Source organism: Epinephelus fuscoguttatus, linkage group LG14 (assembly GCF_011397635.1).
Source record: "Epinephelus fuscoguttatus linkage group LG14, E.fuscoguttatus.final_Chr_v1".
In the NCBI taxonomy this organism is placed as follows: domain Eukaryota; kingdom Metazoa; phylum Chordata; class Actinopteri; order Perciformes; family Serranidae; genus Epinephelus; species Epinephelus fuscoguttatus.
Window position 1 is genome coordinate 7,817,615 of NC_064765.1, and position 19,463 is coordinate 7,837,077.

General features: G+C 44.4%; 1 protein-coding gene across 2 annotated transcripts in view; it reads left to right on the top strand.

Moving 5' to 3' along the window:
- Window positions 1-1,484: 1,484 nt before the first annotated feature.
- arhgap5 (Rho GTPase activating protein 5) overlaps window positions 1,485-19,463 on the top strand; it is a 71,045-nt gene continuing 53,066 nt past the window's right edge. The window contains exons 1-3 of one of the 2 annotated variants that reach the window (XM_049596612.1): window positions 1,485-1,770; window positions 7,663-11,612; window positions 13,835-13,988. In XM_049596612.1, the coding sequence (XP_049452569.1) occupies window positions 7,878-11,612; window positions 13,835-13,988 (3,889 nt within the window). In that variant the 5' untranslated portion in view covers window positions 1,485-1,770; window positions 7,663-7,877. The remainder of the gene's footprint in view (window positions 1,771-7,662; window positions 11,613-13,834; window positions 13,989-19,463) is intronic. The other variant, XM_049596613.1, reaches the window with a different exon arrangement.

Consider the following 19,463-nt stretch of genomic DNA (forward strand, 5'->3'; position numbering starts at 1 on the left):
CGAATGTCACCATGTCTTGGTACAATTTTACAGTCTTGTTATGGTGGTGACGTTAGGTCACGTAAGTATGTATCAAGCATATAAGTACCACAAGTACATGTAAGTAGCATTGTCATCTCACAGCAAGAGGTTTCCTGGTTTGAGCCCAGGGTGGGGGAGCCCCTCTGTGCAGAGCCCGCATGCTCTCCCCGTGGGTTTCCTCGGGGTACTCCTGCTTCCTCCCACAGTCCAAAGACAGGCAGGTTAATTGGTGACTCTAAATTGTCTGTAGGTGTGAATGTGAGTGTGAATGTTGTCTGTCTCTATGTGTCAGCCCTGTGATAGTCTGGTGACCTGGAACGGTTGTCTGTCTCTATAGCTTATGTTGGAATAGGTGTCCTCCAAATTCTGCGAAAGAAGGCTGCGTTTCTCTGCCATATTTGAAGGAGCCTTCGAAATGGGGCAGCCTTGGTTGCGCAAGTGTGACGCAATTGGTCTTTCAATGCAGCCTTCGGATAGCCTGGAAATCCAGACCAAAATCTAGAAAGATTTAGGGTCTGGCCATGAGTAATGAAAATGGCCCAACTCGAGGGGCGGCACCAAGCATGCATTTGTAAATATCACTGCACGCAATTGGATAACACTACAACCAATCAAAACAATACACGGGGTGACGTATACACTTAGCTATCAGCGGAGCTAACTAGCAGATTAGACTCTCGCTGTATCCGGTCAGCAAAACAACAAAAACGTCTTTCTCGCAAGGGAAAGACTCGAGCGCCGTCTTCTGTTCCTCTTTTAGAAAAAAAGCCAAGTCTAACTCGTTCATTGCTGCGGCCAAAGCTGTTTCAAACAACTGGTGTTCATCCGTAGCCATCTTGCAATGTTTACTGACTAATTCCAGACTTCGTTGTCGCAGCGCTGTCGTCATCTGTTTAGCTTGCCTCTGGCCCGCCTATGTCAGATACACTGATGTGATTGGTGCAGCTCGGCTCCAAGGGCATGGGTAATGAACATCTTCACTGATTGCCAGAATGACTCGCTGAGCAAATTCAAATCGTGCTCCAGCGAGAACTCTGGATTGCCAGGCTGCAGCACCTGAATTGAGAGAATTTAGACACAGCTAGTATCCCTGGGGCAGTGGGGCCCTCTAGTGGTTTACTCTGGTTCTGCTTTTAGCAAAAACTTGATATGAATTATGTCTCTGTGAACTTGTGGAGGCCCTTTGGGAATTTTTTGATAAAGATACTGCTATTTCTATAATGAAGTAATAAAATGGTTTTACATATAATGCCACTTTTTATACCCATTTCACCCTGTTAAATGATTAAACTATTACAACTGCTACCAGCAGTGAAATTACTTCATATATAATCCCACATTATATGAATATGACATTAAAGACAGACAGATGTAGATGAGGAGGGAGAGATAGAGGCTGAATGGAGAGGCAGAGCCACATAGACACAGAGCGAGGGGAGTGGAGGAGAGAGAGAGTCGCCATTACTGCCTGGCAGTGCTGCTGAGAGGGGAGGGAGCACAGAGGAGCAGGTTTCGGCTTACAGCGCATACCACACTAACAACACCGAAATACACTAAAAATACAGGCTAACTGGCCGTTTGGAAGTACACAGGACTACACCGTCAACTGAAGCCAACTTGGGATCTTGTCGGAGGACACTACCGGCCGCAGATTGTGGATTGTAACCAGGAGTTTTTTTGCCTTGTAATGTGGGAATGCTTTCTCCTCTTTTCCGTGGTATGTGGATCTGGGAGCGACCATGTTATTAGGTGGGTAGGGGAATGTATTTGGACTGGGATTGGGGACTTCATTAGCTTTGCTAGCACTCTTTTCTGGGGGCGAAACCTGGCCTTAAAACTGCAGTGTTTCGGATTTAAAGAAACGGGGCTGGTAATACGAGTGTGGGCTGTTGAGTCAAACGCAGGGTGTGATTTTAAACCGCTTTGCTCCCAACGTTAGCCTGGGTTTGCTGTTGCTAACGCTAGCTAGCTAACTATCCCTCACCCCCTTTTGGCATGCGAGGCTAACACAGCTCGGCTAATGTTAGCTAATAGGGATTGGAAAGGTGGGTTTTTTTTCCTCCTGGAGTCTCAGGGCCAAGCCGAGCCAGGCCGAGCCGGGTTTCATGTCCTGTCCCCTGGAGGAATTAATAACCGCCGTATCAAATCCGGTGGTTGCGAATGTTAGCTACGGTGCATTGACGCATTAACATAAACGTCTGTTGGTTTTAATTTAAGCTTAACTAACTCATTAACCGTGACGGTAACTCCCATTACTCACTCTCATTACCCGGGTGAGACCATTTAGAAGCAGAGTTTGGTGTTTTACATGATATCCAGCCTTTTAAATTGGTTTAATTTCAACGTAACACACGGGCTCAAACGGAAGATTACTTTGGAAATAAAAGGAAAATTCACATCTCATCTCAGCTGCACTGACACCCGAGTTTAGAGCCTTCACACCGTGCCAGCTTTTATCTCCCATCCCAGTTTGTTTTCAACCTATTGCGACTTCATGTAGAAGTTTCTGGTTTGCTAGTTTCCAACGTTAATGTGCTGCTAATCGCTAACATTAGCATCGGGGATGGGTGGATGGAGGGTCAGATCGAGTGCCACTGGTTCCTATCATTGAATTTTCCGACATTAATCAGGGTGTCTCTGAATGTCTCAGCTCTGATGAGAAGTTGTGACCACACTGGGTCATTAGCAGCTTTAATAACTCCTTTTATTCAGTGTGCAGCAGCAGCTCAGTGTGGGTTTGTCCTGCTGCAGCTCTGCATGCCATTTGCATCGCCTCGGACTGCTGCAGCGCCCTCTGCCCTTTACCCAAACCTCTCATTAAAGGGATGGTCCGGCTTTTTATCTAATGAGGCATCCTGGTGGTGTTTCTACAGCCCTTTGCAGTGTACTCATCATTCCTCAGTTGCAGCAGTTGTTATAATGGGACCCAGTTCATATAGCTTCTTTTTTAACTCCACTATCATCTTGTTTTAGCATCTCCAAGGTCTCTATGAATGATTTGGTTGGACTCTGTGTTCATCATTATCATCACAGTCAGTCTGTTTAGGGTTTTTTGTGTGTGGAGGAAAGCTGTTAATAATATTGAGCTGGATAGTACCATCAGCTGTCATGCTGGGAATTTTATGAAGGTAGCAAATGTTGTTTGGAAACATTATTTTAATGCATCATTGTGGCTGCTGTTGTCCAAAGGCATCACATTTCCCATCCAGATAATGTGAAAGAGAATATTTTGCATTTAGTTTATTGTTCTCATGACTACGATTGGGCAATGTGGAGAAAATTATTTATATAGTTAGATGTTTGATAAATGTTCATCAGTAATGTGTAGGGTTCAGTGTTTGTTTTCACTTGCCTTGTCGGCCAGTTGGGCAAATGGGTCAAAAATCTACTTGCCCCATTACACATTGTTGTATTTATTTTCACTCATTCATTCTCTGTAACTGCTTATCCTGTTAGGGGTCGCAGGGGAACTGGAGCCTATCCCAGCTGACACTGGGTGAGAGGAGGGGTACACCCTTGACCGGTCGCTAGACTATCGCAGGGCTAAAATAACAACAAAGACTTAAAGTTAATTGTCATTGCATCTTTAAGTAAATGAAAAATGATCCTGTTTATCTGCATTGCTCTCAAACTTGTGATAAACGTGCGCAATACATAATTGGTGTGCCTGATCGTGTACGTGACTTGCTAGATTTACAAGCCCAATATGGCATTGTACTTGTGCGAGTAATCCTCATATCCTTATTGCTGAGCCCTGATGTTAAGATAATGACTGAGTGGGTGAAGGCAAATAATAGAACAGCTAGAACAGTCTGGAGAGTAAAAAAAATACACCACTTTACTGTACTGCAGCCTTCAAAACCAGGGAAAGATACTTTCAGTATCATGATATCCAAATCCAAGACAAAATCTAGTCTCATATCACGATACTGATATATGGTGACACTGCCCAGCCCTACGCTTGACCAGCTGATTTGCCTTGTTGCAGACAGGCAGGTCTGAAAAGCTTTTTACCCGCATCTGCTTTAAGCCCAGGATGAAAATGCATATTGGTATTGGCATATGCTAATATGGTGGGAAATACTCAATATTGGTATCAGCTTAAACAAACCACACAAGGGCATTTGTACCAACAACAACCTCTCTGAGTGATGCCGGGGTTGATCGTGTCAGTTGGCCTATAAACTGTTGTTCTTACATCATCGACACCTCGGGAAGGGGAAGTCAGATGAGTGATACCCGACTGCAGGTCTGGACCTGACGCTGGAGCTTTGTGCTTTAAAGCGTCTAAGGTTCTTTTAAAAGGAAATAAATTTCCGAGAAGCACCAGCCCGGTGCTTTTCACATAGTTTTAAATTGAAGTCATGATGTAATCAAAGCTTTGTTATAACTGGCAGCAACAAAGATGTTTTGTGGAGGAATTGCACAGTGAATCCAAAATGAAGAGCTGTGAGAAAATGAAGAAAATGTCACCGCTATGTCTCATCACGGCAAAATTATTCACATTCCCCTGATAATAAGATGGTCTAACCTCTTATTACATGCTTGAAGCAGACTGACTATTTCATTTCATTTCAGAAAGTTTTTGTAGTTTCTGGTTATGTTTTGTTTCTTGGAATCACCACTGTAGTTTCTCTGATGATTAGGTAGCTGACATTTAAAACCGCATTACACAACTTTGTGTGCCAGCAGCTGAAAAATGGCAGTGACAGGTAATAGTGAGCACCCAGAAATCCTGTGAGGTGGGGTCAGCCCTGGCTAGTCTGTCATATTTCATACTAAGAGGAGAGGAGGGGAGAGGTTGTAATGTTTGACTCCATTTTTCTCTGGCCGCAGAGCCCACTCTTTGCTTAATAGGAGGCAGTTTGGATTTTTGTGCTAAGTTTTGATTCATCTCTTCCTGTGGGAGGAGAGTTGTCTGTACACGAGATCAGACATTCTTTTGGGGGAAACATAATAAGGCAGTGGCGCCTCATTTAAAGTCGATGGGACCCTCTTCTCTGTTGGAGCCCTGCTTTGTGACTGTGGCTAAAAAAATAAGCAAGTTTATTTTTACCTTAGAAAATACAACCGGGTGCAGCTTTAAAAGGTCTTCCATCCTTGGCAGTATGTTCTGCTGTTTTAGGCTTAACAGCATTTAGTCATCTCTAAAACCAGCTTGCCAAGTGATACCTTAATCCCCCCTGCAGCCTCATCGTGAATAGACTAATCATGATGCACAGGGCTACTTTTAGCTATTAGTGCAGCACAAACGCACTTTCATCTGTAGTGTTTTGCAGTAATAAGACCGTCACAGGCTCCATCCAGGTGTCTGCAGCACACAGCTAACTGAATAGCACTGCTGCCACTCCTCTCTTCATACATGTTAACATTTATCCATGAGTCTTGTGTTGATAGCAGAGTGAATATAGACTTTGATATTGGTGGACAAAAATGCAAAGCAGATGTTTGGATTTGGGTGGCTGATCTGCTCAAACACTGTGGTTTGGATGGCAATCGGGGAGGAATGTAGGGCTGTAATAATCAGTTGGTTAGTCGATCAACAGGAAATTAATAGATTTCAGTTGTTGTAATTGATGGTCTTAGTGTATTGCCAAGTAATGATGCCAAATGTTTTCTAGTTGCAGTATCACCGGTGAGAATAGTGGCTTGTTTTATGCAGTTTAATATCAGAAATGTAATATTCAGGGTTAGTTTGCTGTTGGTTAGACTACAGAAGAAGTCTGTATACATCACTTGGACTTTGCTAATTTGTGAAGGCCATTTTTCTTGGTCAGGAGTCAGTCAGTAATGGAAATCCCTTGCTTGCAGGCATGAGTGCCACCTCAAAGTGTATGTGCAGGTGTAGTGCTTCACCTGCCGTTCATAAGCTCGGAAACCCTTCTCCCCGGCTGCCTGCTGCAGTCAGGTGTGGCACATGTAGCAGCACAGGAGTTGTTTCAGGGGCTAGTGGTTACATTTGTAAACCTGACAGACTTGCTTGTGCGTGTGCTTTCTGACATCATTTTATGTCCTGGGTGTGTTTGAGGGACAAGGAGCTCCTGGTTGGAGGTGCCCAATTTGACAGATTAGCTGACTTAACATTTATGGCACATTTCCTGCACGTATTTGTTCCCCTGGTTTACCCTTAGGTTACGCACAACTGTGTAGTTTGACAAATAGGAAAACTGGTTGTGTGACCTCTTTTATATGTTAGATAATTGAATTCGGTGAGTAACATCCATGTATCATCCTGGTTTGGGACTTCTGATTAAATTTTCCTGCATGTTTCTTCAGGTTGCTGCAGCTCTGCCGAACTCTCAAAAGTCTAATTTCCTTGCACAAAAACCCCCACACAGGTGACATCATCACCTTGGCCTCCATAAACAGTCAGGGGAAACCTCATTGCGCTGTCTCAGTGGGCTGAATTCCTACTCTGGTGCAGTTTCTCAGGCTCAACATGCCGCCGTGCTGCAGCTAGCGGTTCCAGCGCACGCAGGCAAATTCACTGGCTGATTGCCATCGTTCTGTAAAACACAACAATGACTGCAATTCTCTCTGCAGTTATCAGTTATCAGACTCTACTTAGGTCACAGAAGGGTTCAGGCTTATTTGACTGTGGCAATCCCAGATAATAATGATAGAAAGGTTGTGCAGTCCACCAGATGCACTCGCCACATTTTTAGTTTCACAATCTGTTATTTTTTTCTTCTGAAAATCGGTATTGTCAGGAGTGGAACAATTTATTTCACCTTGTTGTTAACATTGAATAGATAAGGTGGACACAGCAAAATAATTTCACCCCACAGATGATCAAGACTACCAATTAGGATTTATAATCATAACCAGAATGTCAGGCAAAATGCATTAAGAGAATGACAGGCAAAATAATCAGGATTATACGTTTAGCCCTAATCATGTAGCTGTAGGTTATGCCGATGATGATAACAAATCTGTGAACTGATTTATTTTCTCTGTTTCATTCTCACAGCGAAGCAAATCATTTCTAGGTCAGTGGCTGTCAAAGGGCTGGAGTTGCATGCCATTTTTATCCTGCCTCGGCACAAATTGGTTGAAAGCGCTTCTTTTTCTCTGTGAGGGGAAAAGTGACATTGCTGAGCACGGCCCATGATTGAATTATTCTCCCTTTCTCTTATGTAAGATGTGCTGTCACACTTTGGGTTTTTGTCTTCTCAAAAGTCCATTTTGATATTGCAGTTTGTAAAACAAATTTTTCACAGGGTTTTCAAAAATGCAGGAGGCTTTTTCATCACATTTTCATATTATAAAGCTATTATGGTGGTGTGTTAACGCCAGGGCATTTTATTATTAAAACATGAAAGGCCGATCAAAAACCTTTTATTAAGCTTTACCGTTTAGGAGGGATTATTTTGTTCTGCACAAGTGTGATAATGTGTACCTTTGTCTAATTGACTGATAACTCAGTCTAATGCCAGATTAACATGTTTGATTTGTTGTTTAAAATCACCATACCGCATATACATGTACATGTATGTTCCAGAGGGATATGGCGGGATACAAAAAGCTAATTATATTGTTAGTGATAAGGAGACGGAAGTGCTCTAAGGACAACTCAGTGCCAACATGTTTTTGTTTGTTTTGCCTTTATCTCTCCCTAATTGTAAATTCCATGTCTTGCAGGCAGGTGATAAAAGGAGAAGCCGGCTGTTCTATCCCAGCTTAAAGAAGACCCAGGATAGAAACTGAGAGAGATACATTGAGTTGGAGGGGGATTCGCCACTACCAAGGGAAAATCAGGATGACTGTGCCTATGTACCACTGACAAGCTGAACTGGAATGATATCTTGACCTTTTTTCCTGGAAGTGACCAAGTTAGCGATGAGCGGGGGGATATAATGGCCAAGAACAAGGATGCGCGCCCCCCGACATTCGCCGTCAGTGTGGTTGGCCTCTCGGGGACGGAGAAAGAGAAGGGGAATTGTGGAGTTGGCAAGTCCTGCCTATGCAACAGATATGTTCGTCCTAATGCGGACAGCTACTACTCGGAGCACACCTCAGTGCTGAGCACAATAGACTTTGGGGGACGTGTGGTTAACAATGACCACTTCCTGTACTGGGGGGAGGTGTCCCATCGAGGGGATGATGGGTTGGACTGTAAAATACAAATCATTGAACAAACAGAGTTCATTGATGACCAGACGTTTCTTCCGCATCGGAGTACGAACCTGCAGCCATACACCAAACGGGCGGCAGCAACCAAGCTCCAGTCTGCAGAGAAGCTTATGTACATCTGTACGGACCAGCTGGGCTTGGAGCAGGACTTTGACCAGAAGCAGATGCCGGATGGAAAGCTGAACATCGATGGCTTTGTGCTCTGTATCGATGTTAGCAAGGGATGCAACAGGAAGTTTGATGACCAAATGAAGTTTGTCAACAGCCTCTACTCCCAAATCGTCAAGTCAAAGAAGCCCATTGTCGTTGCTGCCACAAAATGTGATGAGTGTGTGGACCAGCACCTGAGGGACCTGCAGGCCTTTGTTGCCAGCAAGAAGAACCTGCTGCTAATTGAGACATCAGCACGCTCCAATGTCAACACAGAGGTCTGCTTCAACACACTCATCCAGCAGCTGGATAAAGCAAGGGGGAAGCCAAAAACTGTGCCATACCTTGAGGCCTATAAAGTCCAACGGCAGCATGTTGCTGCAGTAACAGATAGATTTGAGAAATTGATGGTGCACACGGTTAGAGATTACCACACCACGTGGAAAACAGTGATCAATAATATGAAGGGCCAACCTGACTATGACGAGTTCATCACCTTGGAGGGCTCCAGGAAAGCACGCAACATGTTCACAAAGCACATTGCACAACTGAAGCAGGAGCACATCAAGAGGAGGAGGGAAGAGTACCTGACAACATTACCGAAAACCCTTAATAACCTCCTAAATAACCTGGAGGAAGTTGAACACCTCTCATGGCCTGAGGCGCAGAGTGTGATCCGTAACCGGCCTGATTTCCAGTACTGGTTTGTGGTTCTGGAACAAACCCCATGGGATGAGACGGACCACATCGACATCAGTGACCGAAGGATACCCTTTGACCTCCTTGACACACCTGACGGTGAGAGAATTTACCACAACCACGTCCAGCACTTGTTATCTGAGAAGAGAAGGGTGGAGATGAAAGACAGGTTCAAGAAGACGCTAGAGAGGGTTCATTTTATCAGTGCAGGGCAGCCTTGGGAGGAAGTCATGTGCTTTGTCATGGAGGACGAGGCCTACAAGTACATCACAGAATCAGATAGAAGGGATGTTTATTGTAGACACCAGCAGGAAATAGTTGAAAGGGCCAAAGAGGATTTTCAGGAAATGCTTTTTGAGCATGCTGAGCTATTCTATGACTTGGATCTGAATGCCACCCCCAGCTGCGACAAGATGAGCGAAATTCACAGTGTGCTGAATGAGGAGCCCAGATACAGAGCACTGCAGAAACTTGCCCCAGATAGAGAGTCCCTCCTCCTCAAACACATTGGGTTTGTTTACCATCCCACCAAGGAGACATGCCTGAGTGGGCAGAACTGTGTGGATCTGAAAGTGGAGCAGGTTTTAGCAAACAGGCTGGTGCAGCTTGACCACGGACGCTCTAATCTCTACTATAACAGTGCCAACATCGATAAGATCAACCTCTGCCTCCTGGGAAGGGAGGGTCTCTCACAGGAACTAGCCAATGAGATCCGAGCTCAGTCCACAGATGATGAGTACACCCTGGATGGTAAAATTTATGAACTGGAGCTGCTTCCGGTGGATGTCAACTCCACACTGCTCTTCAGCCACACGTGGGTCACCACCTTCAAGCCACATGGCTGCTTTTGTGTATTCAACTCCATAGAGTCTCTTAACTGTATTGGAGATTGCATAGGCAGGATCAGAGCGGAGATAGCGCAGAGCAGGAGAGATAGGTTTGCTCAGCCACTACCATTCATTCTAATCCTGGCTAATCAGAGGGACAGTGTTTGCAAAAACATACCTATCCTGAGGCACCAGGGCCAACAGCTGGCAAACAAGTTGCAGTGTACCTTTGTCGACATCCCCTCCGGGGCCTTTCCACGTAAATTCACAGAGTTCCAAATTAAGCAGGGTCTCCGAGCAGTGCTGGAGGGGCTAAAGCATAACTTTGATGTCTTGGCCCCACTGCCCTCTATCAAAGACATGTCAGAGACAGACCTTAGGATAGTCATGTGCGCCATGTGCTGGGATCCTTTCAGCGTTGACCTCATCCTCTCGCCTTTCCTCGACTCACACTGCTGTAGCGCAGGGCAGCCAGGCCAGAGCAACACACTGATCCTAGACAAGATCATCGGGGACAGCAGGAGGAGGATCCAGGTCACTGTCCTGTCCTACCACACTGCTATTGGTGTCCGCAAAGATGAGCTGGTGCACGGCTACATTTTGGTATATTCTGCCAAACGCAAGGCTTCTATGGCGACCCTGCGGGCGTTCTTGGCTGAAGTCCAGGATGTGATCCCCGTCCAGATGGTGGCGATTACAGATAGCCAGGCAGACTTCTTTGAGAATGATGCCATCAAGGAGCTGATGACGGAGGGAGAGCACATTGCCACAGAAATCGCTGCCAAGTTCACTGCACTCTACTCACTGTCACAGTATCATCGACAGACAGAGGTTTTTACACCCTTTTTCAATGAAGTGCTGGAGAAAAAGCCTAACATTGAGAGTTCCTTCCTCTTTGACAGCTCATCACGGGAGTGCACCACTGGCGCCAGTGAGGACGTCTTCCCCACCTCGCCCCACAGCCATTCCCCGGCCTATAACACTTATTACCCAGAATCGGATGATGATAATGAGGCTCCCCCACCTTACAGTCCAATAGGTGATGATGTTCAGCTTCTCCCCACACCCAGCGAGCGGGCCAAGTACCGCATCGACCTAGAGGGCAATGAGTACCCAGTCCATAGCACACCTGTTGGAGACCATGAACGCAATCACAAAGTGCCTCCACCTGTCCGGCCAAAACCAGTGCTCCCCAAACCAAATGTCAAAAAGCTGGACCCCAACCTGCTCAAAACTATTGAGGCTGGCATGCGAAGCAACCGTAGGATGCCACGTGGCCCAATGACGCACAGTGAGGACGTGGAGGCGTCAGAAAACTATGCAGACCCTGTGGACACCTTGCTAAGGTCCAGGGGTTTCCACAATGATGACATATATGCTGTGCCCGATGACACACATAGCCGTCTAGTCAAAATAAGAAATTCCTTTGGTGGGTTGCATGGCCTCCACGTAGGAGGAGAAGAGGAGAATGGATTTGACAGAAAGTCTCAGGCTGGACGGCGGCCGTCAAAATACAAACATCGTTCTAAAATCCTGTTCAGCAAGACAAAGGCCTACCAAAGACGATTCCACTCTGACAGCGACGGGGAGGAGTCGGGCCCTGCTACGCAGAAAAAGAAAAAGGGAAGAGCCCACCGGGGCAGTGAGGAGGACCCACTGCTCTCCCCTGCTGACCCCTGGAAGGGTGGCATAGATAACCCTGCCATCACCTCCGACCCTGAGCAGGAGGACAAGAAGATGAAGAAGAAGAAGACGCCCAAGACACCAAAGGAGCCGAAGAAGGTGAGTCTGTGAATGTGACTTGCGCAGCATTTTAACGTCGGGTCAATTTCAGCGTCTGCTTTTAGAAAACAGGATAGTGCGAAAGTCCTTTTCATAGAGCAACAAAAGACAGACAGAAAGACAGTAAAGATATTATAGCCTCCAAGACACTGAGCCAAAGCTTTCTTGTCTTTTTTTTTTTCCAAGTGACTGAAAGAGAGCTTCAGTGCCTTGAATACAAGAGAGTGAAAGAGTGTGTATGTGAATGAGAGCAGAAGAGATTGTGTACAGCGGTGTGTGAGCATAAGTGTGTGGGTGTGAGATATGAGCAGATTTCTGTTTTTAATAGGCCCGGGACTTGTGGTGGGAATAAACTAATTTGATAATTGATTGATCTGCCCCACCGCTGAAATGGTTTATGAGCCTCCCCACCTAGCAGGCCCCAGACAACCAATAAAAAGATTGATAAAAGGCACACTGTTAAAGACAGTAGGGCTCTGTGTGTATAATCTCAGAGGCCGCATCTGTGATAAGATGCCTGCTTATCCTTTACACCAGCTCTCTAAAGGCTTGTCTGAGACTGCTGGGCACAGACATGAATATATAAGCAAGAGCATTTGATGCAGCCACTATCATCTCAGACAAATACTGTTTGCATACATGTGTGGCAATTAAGCTAGCACTCTCCTGTAAAAAAAAAAAAGATGTGCAAATGAAGAAAAATGTTGGCGCTAATCACATAGCTGTTAAAAATGCAGTTAAAAGCACACATTAGCAGCGCATGCACACACCCCCACACATGCTCATGCACCAACTCCTAAAACATGACTTACATGTACATTCATGTTAGAGATCCATATATGAGATTTAAAATGGCAATGTGAGCTACCTCCAGTCAGTGCTCAAAATGGATCCTCAATATTTTCCTCTCAGCCAGTTTTTATACCTTAAATTGAGCCTGGTGAAACTTGTATCATTTCAAATACTGCATATTTTAAGCAGCAACATCTGATTTTGATTAAAAATGTTTGTAGTCACTTGAAAAATGTAATACACAACAAATCTGGCTGTTGGCAGTACTGCTGTTTAGCAATTGCAGCGTCAAGCAAAATAATCACAGCATGCGCGATTTGTCAGTTTCCCGCAGCCCGAGCACAAATACACAATTGGACTTTGACAAACACACACGCGCACGCATGCGAGCGGGCATGCTGGCACGAATCAGATAATAGTGTGCAAATCAGTATAGAAACAGCCGCCGGCGCTACATGGGCGTCGTGAATGCGGGGCATTGTTGGAACATTCAAACTGTCTTTGATAATCAGAGAGGAGAGCAAGAGGAGAACCACAAGGTACAAAATGGAAGGTGTTTAGTCGCCGTCCCGGCCAATTAGAGAGGAGCCCAAACTGCTGTAGGCATGACAACACTTTGAAGAGCAGAGGAGTGTGGGAAATCAAAGCCACCTCGGCACCTCATTACTCGTCCTAGCTTCGGTCTTGAAAAACGGTTGTGTCTGTTGTCTTCTTTCTTTTTTCGTCTTCCTCCACATGAACGTCCCTCTGCTACTTCCCTCTCTCTCCCTTCATCCCACTAACTTTCTGTCTGATCTATTCCCCGATTGCCCTCCTACTCCTCTTCTTCTCCGTCTCTATCTTCTGCCGTCTCATCACCATCTCTCCATTTCTGCTCTCCCTCGTGTGTTTTCCTCAATTCCCTCTTCTTTTTCATTCCTTTCTACTCACGCTCTTCCTTTTTTCTTGAAAACTTGTTTTTCCTTGACGTCCCCATGTCTCCCTTTATCTTTCTTCTCATCCCTGATTATCGTCCCTACCTACTCTTGTATGTTCCCTACTATACTATTTGACTTCTTTCCTCTTTTTCTGTCCCTTAATCTCTGCTTTAAACCTGCAATTTCCTGTTTCTGTATATTGACTTCCCCTTTCCTTCTCGCCTATTTCCTCATTTTCTTACCCCTTCTTTCCCTCTGCTTTTCTTTGTATACTCTTGTTCTTCTTTTCTCTACCTGTTCTCCAATCTCTCTTCCTTCCTCTTTTCCATCCCCTTTCCCCTCCCATCCTTCCTCCTTTGTCATCTCCCTTTGTTCCTTCCTTTTCTTACCTCCTTAATAACATCTCTTACCTCTATACCCTCAATCATTCTTGCTCTTTCCGTCTTTCACTCCATTTGTCGTGGTTCTTATCATCTCATCCCTCTTGTTATTCTTTCGCTTCCCCCTTTATAGCCAAGATCTACAAAGCCCCCCAAGCCTCTGTACCCCCCCACCCGGAGAACCTGGGAGAGCAACTACTTTGGCGTTCCCCTGCAGAACTTGGTGACCCCGGACCGACCCATCCCACTCTTCATCGACAAATGTGTCGACTACATCGAGCGCACAGGTGAGTCATGCGTTTCCATCAGTTTCTCTCCCTGTCTCTGTCCTATCCCACTCTTCTCCTCTGTTGTTGTTTTTTATTTTCCTTTTATCTTTCTCGTTGTCTTCTGCCTGTGCGTTCAGGTTCAACCAGGCTCTCTCTGGTATTTTGTAACTCTTGCAAGCTACAGCTGGTTTGTTCTTACATGCAAAAGCTTTGTGGTTATTTGCTGTGAAAATGCCTCTCATGTCTTTCCAAATGAGTTATTGAGCAGGCGAAGGAGGGTAGAGAGATAGGAGAGGAAGAGCGGGGCTTTTTAGGTAGGAGGGGGAAGCACATGAATCTAAATTCTAAGAAGATTCACTTCCCGGCTCTGATATCATCCACACAACATGTTTTGTCTGGTCTGTCAGCCAGCCTGCCAGGCTGCCAGTCAATACAAGTCAATTTCAATTCAATGAGCTTTATTGGCACGGCATTTGATGTGTTGCCAAAGCACTGCTGGAATGATTACAGAATAAGATGGTAAAAGATTACCGAGATAAAAAAACTGATTAAGGAATGGCAGTGGAGAGATTTACACAAGTATGTGCCATCCATCAATCAGCCGTACTTAAGACAGGAGCAGAGAAATGAGATACCTGTAAGAACATGGAGGAAAAAGTTTAGTGCCTGATGAATCTCTGGGTTATTAGATAATTTTTGTGTTGTATATAACAGTAAAAATGTCAGATATTTGGTGGTTCCAGCCTCTACAATGTGAGGATTTGCAGCTTTACTTTGTTCTGTCTCATTTTAAATTTCATATTTGGGGTTTTGGACTTATAATGGCATAAAACAAGCAATTTGAATGAATTCGTGCTCTAGAAAATTGTGATTGTGTTAGGTCAGTTTTTCAGTAATGGAAGCAATTGTTTGGTGCAACCCTATCTAACAGTCTGAGCTGCCAGTTATACTGTTACTCCCTCCCATCAGCCAGCCTAAGGGTCAAAGGTTGTTTGCTCAAATCAAGTTCAAGGTCAAAGTTTTGAAAAACTCTGAACAAAACTTATAACTTTAGGGAAAACTTCAAGCACATCACTGCACTTTGGTTTGCATGAAAAGGATGTTGATAGTGAGTTGGAGATAGGGGTGTATGAGTACACAATTAATGCGTCAGTATGTACCCCAGTTTGGGGGTCATGTTTCGGTAGGTTTTCAGTACAGCAGGGAAGACAAAAAAAGCAGAAAATATAAATTCATTCTGAAAAATGTTGACATTCAACCATGTCTCATCGGCCGTAATTCTTATTGTAAGAAATGAGGCATTTAAGCACTGGCGTATTGCCAATAGGAAAAAAATGAATTACACAAATGCGCCATTTAAGGATCTGACCTGACGATAATTCCTGAAATGCAGCTTACACTCATTTAAACAAAGCAGGCACAACAGACTGATTAAAATGCACCCCAAAGGCACATTGTAGCAGAGCTCAAGCACTTTGACCATATGCTTTAATTTGGCATTCACTATGATGCAAGTTACAGTCTGTGCAAGTCTGGCCTCATATATGCAACATTTAGCAATCCATAGCATTAGTTATACTTTGGTAGGGTCTGAATCTGCAGTGGGAGGCTGCCTGAAGACTGTGGGTTGAAGGACTCGCCTTCCTGTCTGCTTTTGTTATGCCCTGCTAATTCCCGCATTTGAGTAATGCCGTAATAAATGAAATGTATCAAGTGTTTTTATAGATACACCCGACTTCAGTTAACAATGCTGGCATACATTAAGCCCAATTCAGACCAAAGATTTGCAACGAGGAAAGTTGTAGCAGAGTGAACTTGCCGGTCTGAGCTCGACTCAGGACAGCTGATGGTGTCACCTTCAACTCAGCTGGTCAAATCACTGGCGGCTGGTTTTAGAACGTAACCGCAAAATAAACCTTAAAAGCTGGAAATCAGAACTGAAGTACAGAGAGTTGTTGCATAGAGATGATACACCGTCTCATCTGGTTGCATTGGTGTGAACCAGAAGTTTTTAGAACGTTACAGAACAGTGCATTGCAAGTAGTTGTCTGTTTCGACTTGAACTGTCGCAAATCTTTGGTCTGAAGTGGGCTTCAAGACACAAATTGAGTTTGACTAACCTGGCTAACTGGGCAAAGCCAACTGGCATGCTACAACTGCTGACAAAACTTTCCAGGGAAAACTCGTGCTCCAGAGTATATGTTCCGCATGTGAAAGTAATAGAGTAGTTGACATAGTCTATCTTGACTGTTTGGCTCAGGATGTACTGAATGTATGTTGCGTATCTAACTGAACATACTGTACTGAACGTAGGGCTGGGCGGTATGACCTAAAATTCATATCACGGTATAAATCGAATCCCTTCATGGTAACGATATCTATCACGGTATAAATTTAAGTGTAAAAGTTATAATAGAAGTGTTTCTGAATGGGTTTTGTAGTCCCTTAGCAAAGCTAAATTGATAAAAAAAAAAAAACAACAAAAGCAAAGATATAATGTATTTTTTAGAGCATTTATTGTGCAGAATGCAGATCTCAACACTCAAAATTAAAACCCGGTACTCTATGGTGCAAAATGTCCCCTGGGATCTATATCAAAAGGTAATTTCCTTCTTTTAGCAAAATCCTAAATGACTGAGTTGTGTTTTTTCCACCTGGACCTTTATGCTCTGCCATTTCTCCTCTAATCATCACGCTGTAACCTGTGACAGGCTGCTATGATACCACAACTATCACACATTCACATATGGAGTTTTTTGTGGAGCCCCTAGCGTCACATAGGTTTACATTACCAAAGGTTTATGACAAACTCTCTTGCCGAAAACCAACTCCCATGTGCGCACGGCGAGAGAGGAGAGGGAGAGACGCTGTGCTGCTGCCAGAGGAGACACTGAATCAGTTCCCTCTGAGCGGTAAGTCGCTAAAAGAGTCTGAGAAGTCCGGGGCTGTTCATAAAACATTAACTCACTCACTCACTCACAAGTTCTCTAGCAACACATGTTGCACGCGCTACGCTAAATCACGGACGTGAACCAGCTCCTCTTGCGCCGCTGTCTCTGTGCTCGCAGCCATTTTCACACTGAGGCAGGTGCGATGACGTCATCGACGATAGGATGGTAGAGCGCAAATCTCTACAGTGGGCCAAATTTATATCATTTCTACCGTCTACCGCATATACCGTGCAGCCCTAACTGAACGGTTTGCAACAAATACATGTACAGCTCCTTCCCTAGTTGGAAATGTCAATGAGAAACCACTTTTCTACTCTAAGGCCCTTGAGCAAGGCTCTCAGGCCCCATCCGCTCCGTTTAAACTGCTCAATTAGCCAATTGCAGGAGTTGGTGGTTGTATCAGAGGAGCAGTTCTTATTCTGGATGAATAAATGTTTAAAATAGGAAGGACCCGCAGCCTGTTTGGACATGTGTAGCTCAAACTGGTGACACAGTGCATTCTGGATATGTGTTGGCCTCCTGCCCAGCTGTTACATGGAAGACTTCCCCCAAAGTTTGAGAGATTCCTCAGTGAAGTCATGGATCAGTCCGATAGATATTTATACTTTGTGTGGTGGACACTTTATCCAGTGTCTGTGGCTGTTTATATTCTTCATGCATGACTGCAGTGAGATTCAAACCGTCAACCCAGCCTGTTTTAAATGCCTTGCTCCACACATTACAGCTTCCTCTCTGCCTATTAAAGACCCAAGCAGCTACCCTAACTGTTAGTTTTTTCTCCTCCGACCACTGAAATGAATATTTTAAACATATTTAATATTGTATGAGTTTGTTGCATAATGTATTTACACATGGTCCAGTACTCTTTTCCGTGTTTAGTGCCTTTGAATAAGCTCTAAGAAGCAAAAGTGTCTCTTGCTGAAAGACCTCAAAGTAACTTTTCCCCCAGTCAGATCCTCTAAAATATCTAATGACGTAATGTTTCCTGTTGGGTTTTTGCTGCTGCGTGTTTGTGTGTTCAGTGGGGGACAGTCTTGGCTCATGCACTTATCTTAAGTTTTTTTTATTGTTTGCTCAGTTCAGGATAGGCGCTGCTATTGTGAAAGTAAGATAATGACTCTTCAAGGTATTTAGATGTTGTTTTGCAATCATACCCACTGTGGCTACATGAATGTAGGAACCTCTCAGCTGTCCACATTAAAGTCCCTTCACCACATGACTGAAAACACATGTCTCATCACCTTACTCTCCTCCGTCCTCCTCCATATGTGTATCGAGTGTATAGTATGTACGTTAAAAAGAGGTATTTCCTGTGCTCCTACCAGTAAGTGTTCGCCTCTGTTTTTGAAGGTAGCATCTGAGCTCTTTTTCGTTCTGGGGCTGTTAATTCCCGTCCTGAAAATCCCCTCCGAATATGTTTTGATATTCAGCTGGATCTACATGAGCCCATCGGTGGCTGCCAACCAAATTTAGGATTAATCCCAGCGCTGCATGTGTGTGGATGTGCGTGTGTGCGGACGCCTGCCAGCTGACAGTAGTGTATTGGAGATTTCATGGCTAGTGCTGTGAAACCCTCTAAGTCCAGACGGTCTGCTGGGTGGATTTAACAGCTTTTTCCCCTCTCCTTCTTTTTCTGGAATATCATTTCTCACCAGACACAGCGAGAACATCTTTGTGCTTTAAAAAAAAAAAAAAAAAAAGTAACCCTGCTGTTGTATAAGGTGCTTCTTATCCAGACAATTTAAGAGCTTTTACAACTTGATGAGACCTTTCAGGTTGTTTCTCTCTCAGGAAGTCAAGTTAAGCATTTAAATGGTCTTCATGTACAGACTGTTTGGGGTTTAATCTGCCTGTATAACATATTTGAGTTCATAGCTCAGAGGGTGGGGTCGTCCTGTGAATGCAGAGTCGTAAGCGATTGTGGGTGTTGGCGTGATAGCTCAGTGGTTAGAAAGACCCTCCTTCAGTGGTAAAACTGAGTTCAAACCCTTTTGTCTGCAGAGAGCCACCCTGCTAATGTCTAAAGCTAAAATAAGAGACAGAATCTTTGCCAGCTCCAGTGCTGCTGCGCCAGTCGACCTCTGACCTCTGAGCAGTGTGGGAGGAAAGACACTGTCCCAATGGGAACCATTAAAACATCATAACTGTTTTGTGTTATTGTTGTTTTTCCATCTCACTACAAACACTTGTCACTTAAATTGGAGGTGAAAGTCAAAATGTTAAAGCACTCCTCCCCTATTTGGTTGCCCACTTAGTAGAGTTTATATCTTTGGAAAAATACTTAAAGCAAAGGATTTGTTTTATGGTGTCACCTGCAGAAACTCAGACTTTATTAGTATGAGGAAAATAAAACCACCCTTACTCTTTGACTGAGGGGTCAGTGTGATCTAGCAGAAAGTTTGGTCGACTGTTTTACTCTGCAAAGTTCTTGTACCGCTGCTTGTAGAGCGGGGCAGTGTATCGATAATACATTGATATTGTAATATGAGGCTGCATTACAGTAAAGGGATGTAATTTTCTGAACTTACCACACTGCTCTGGC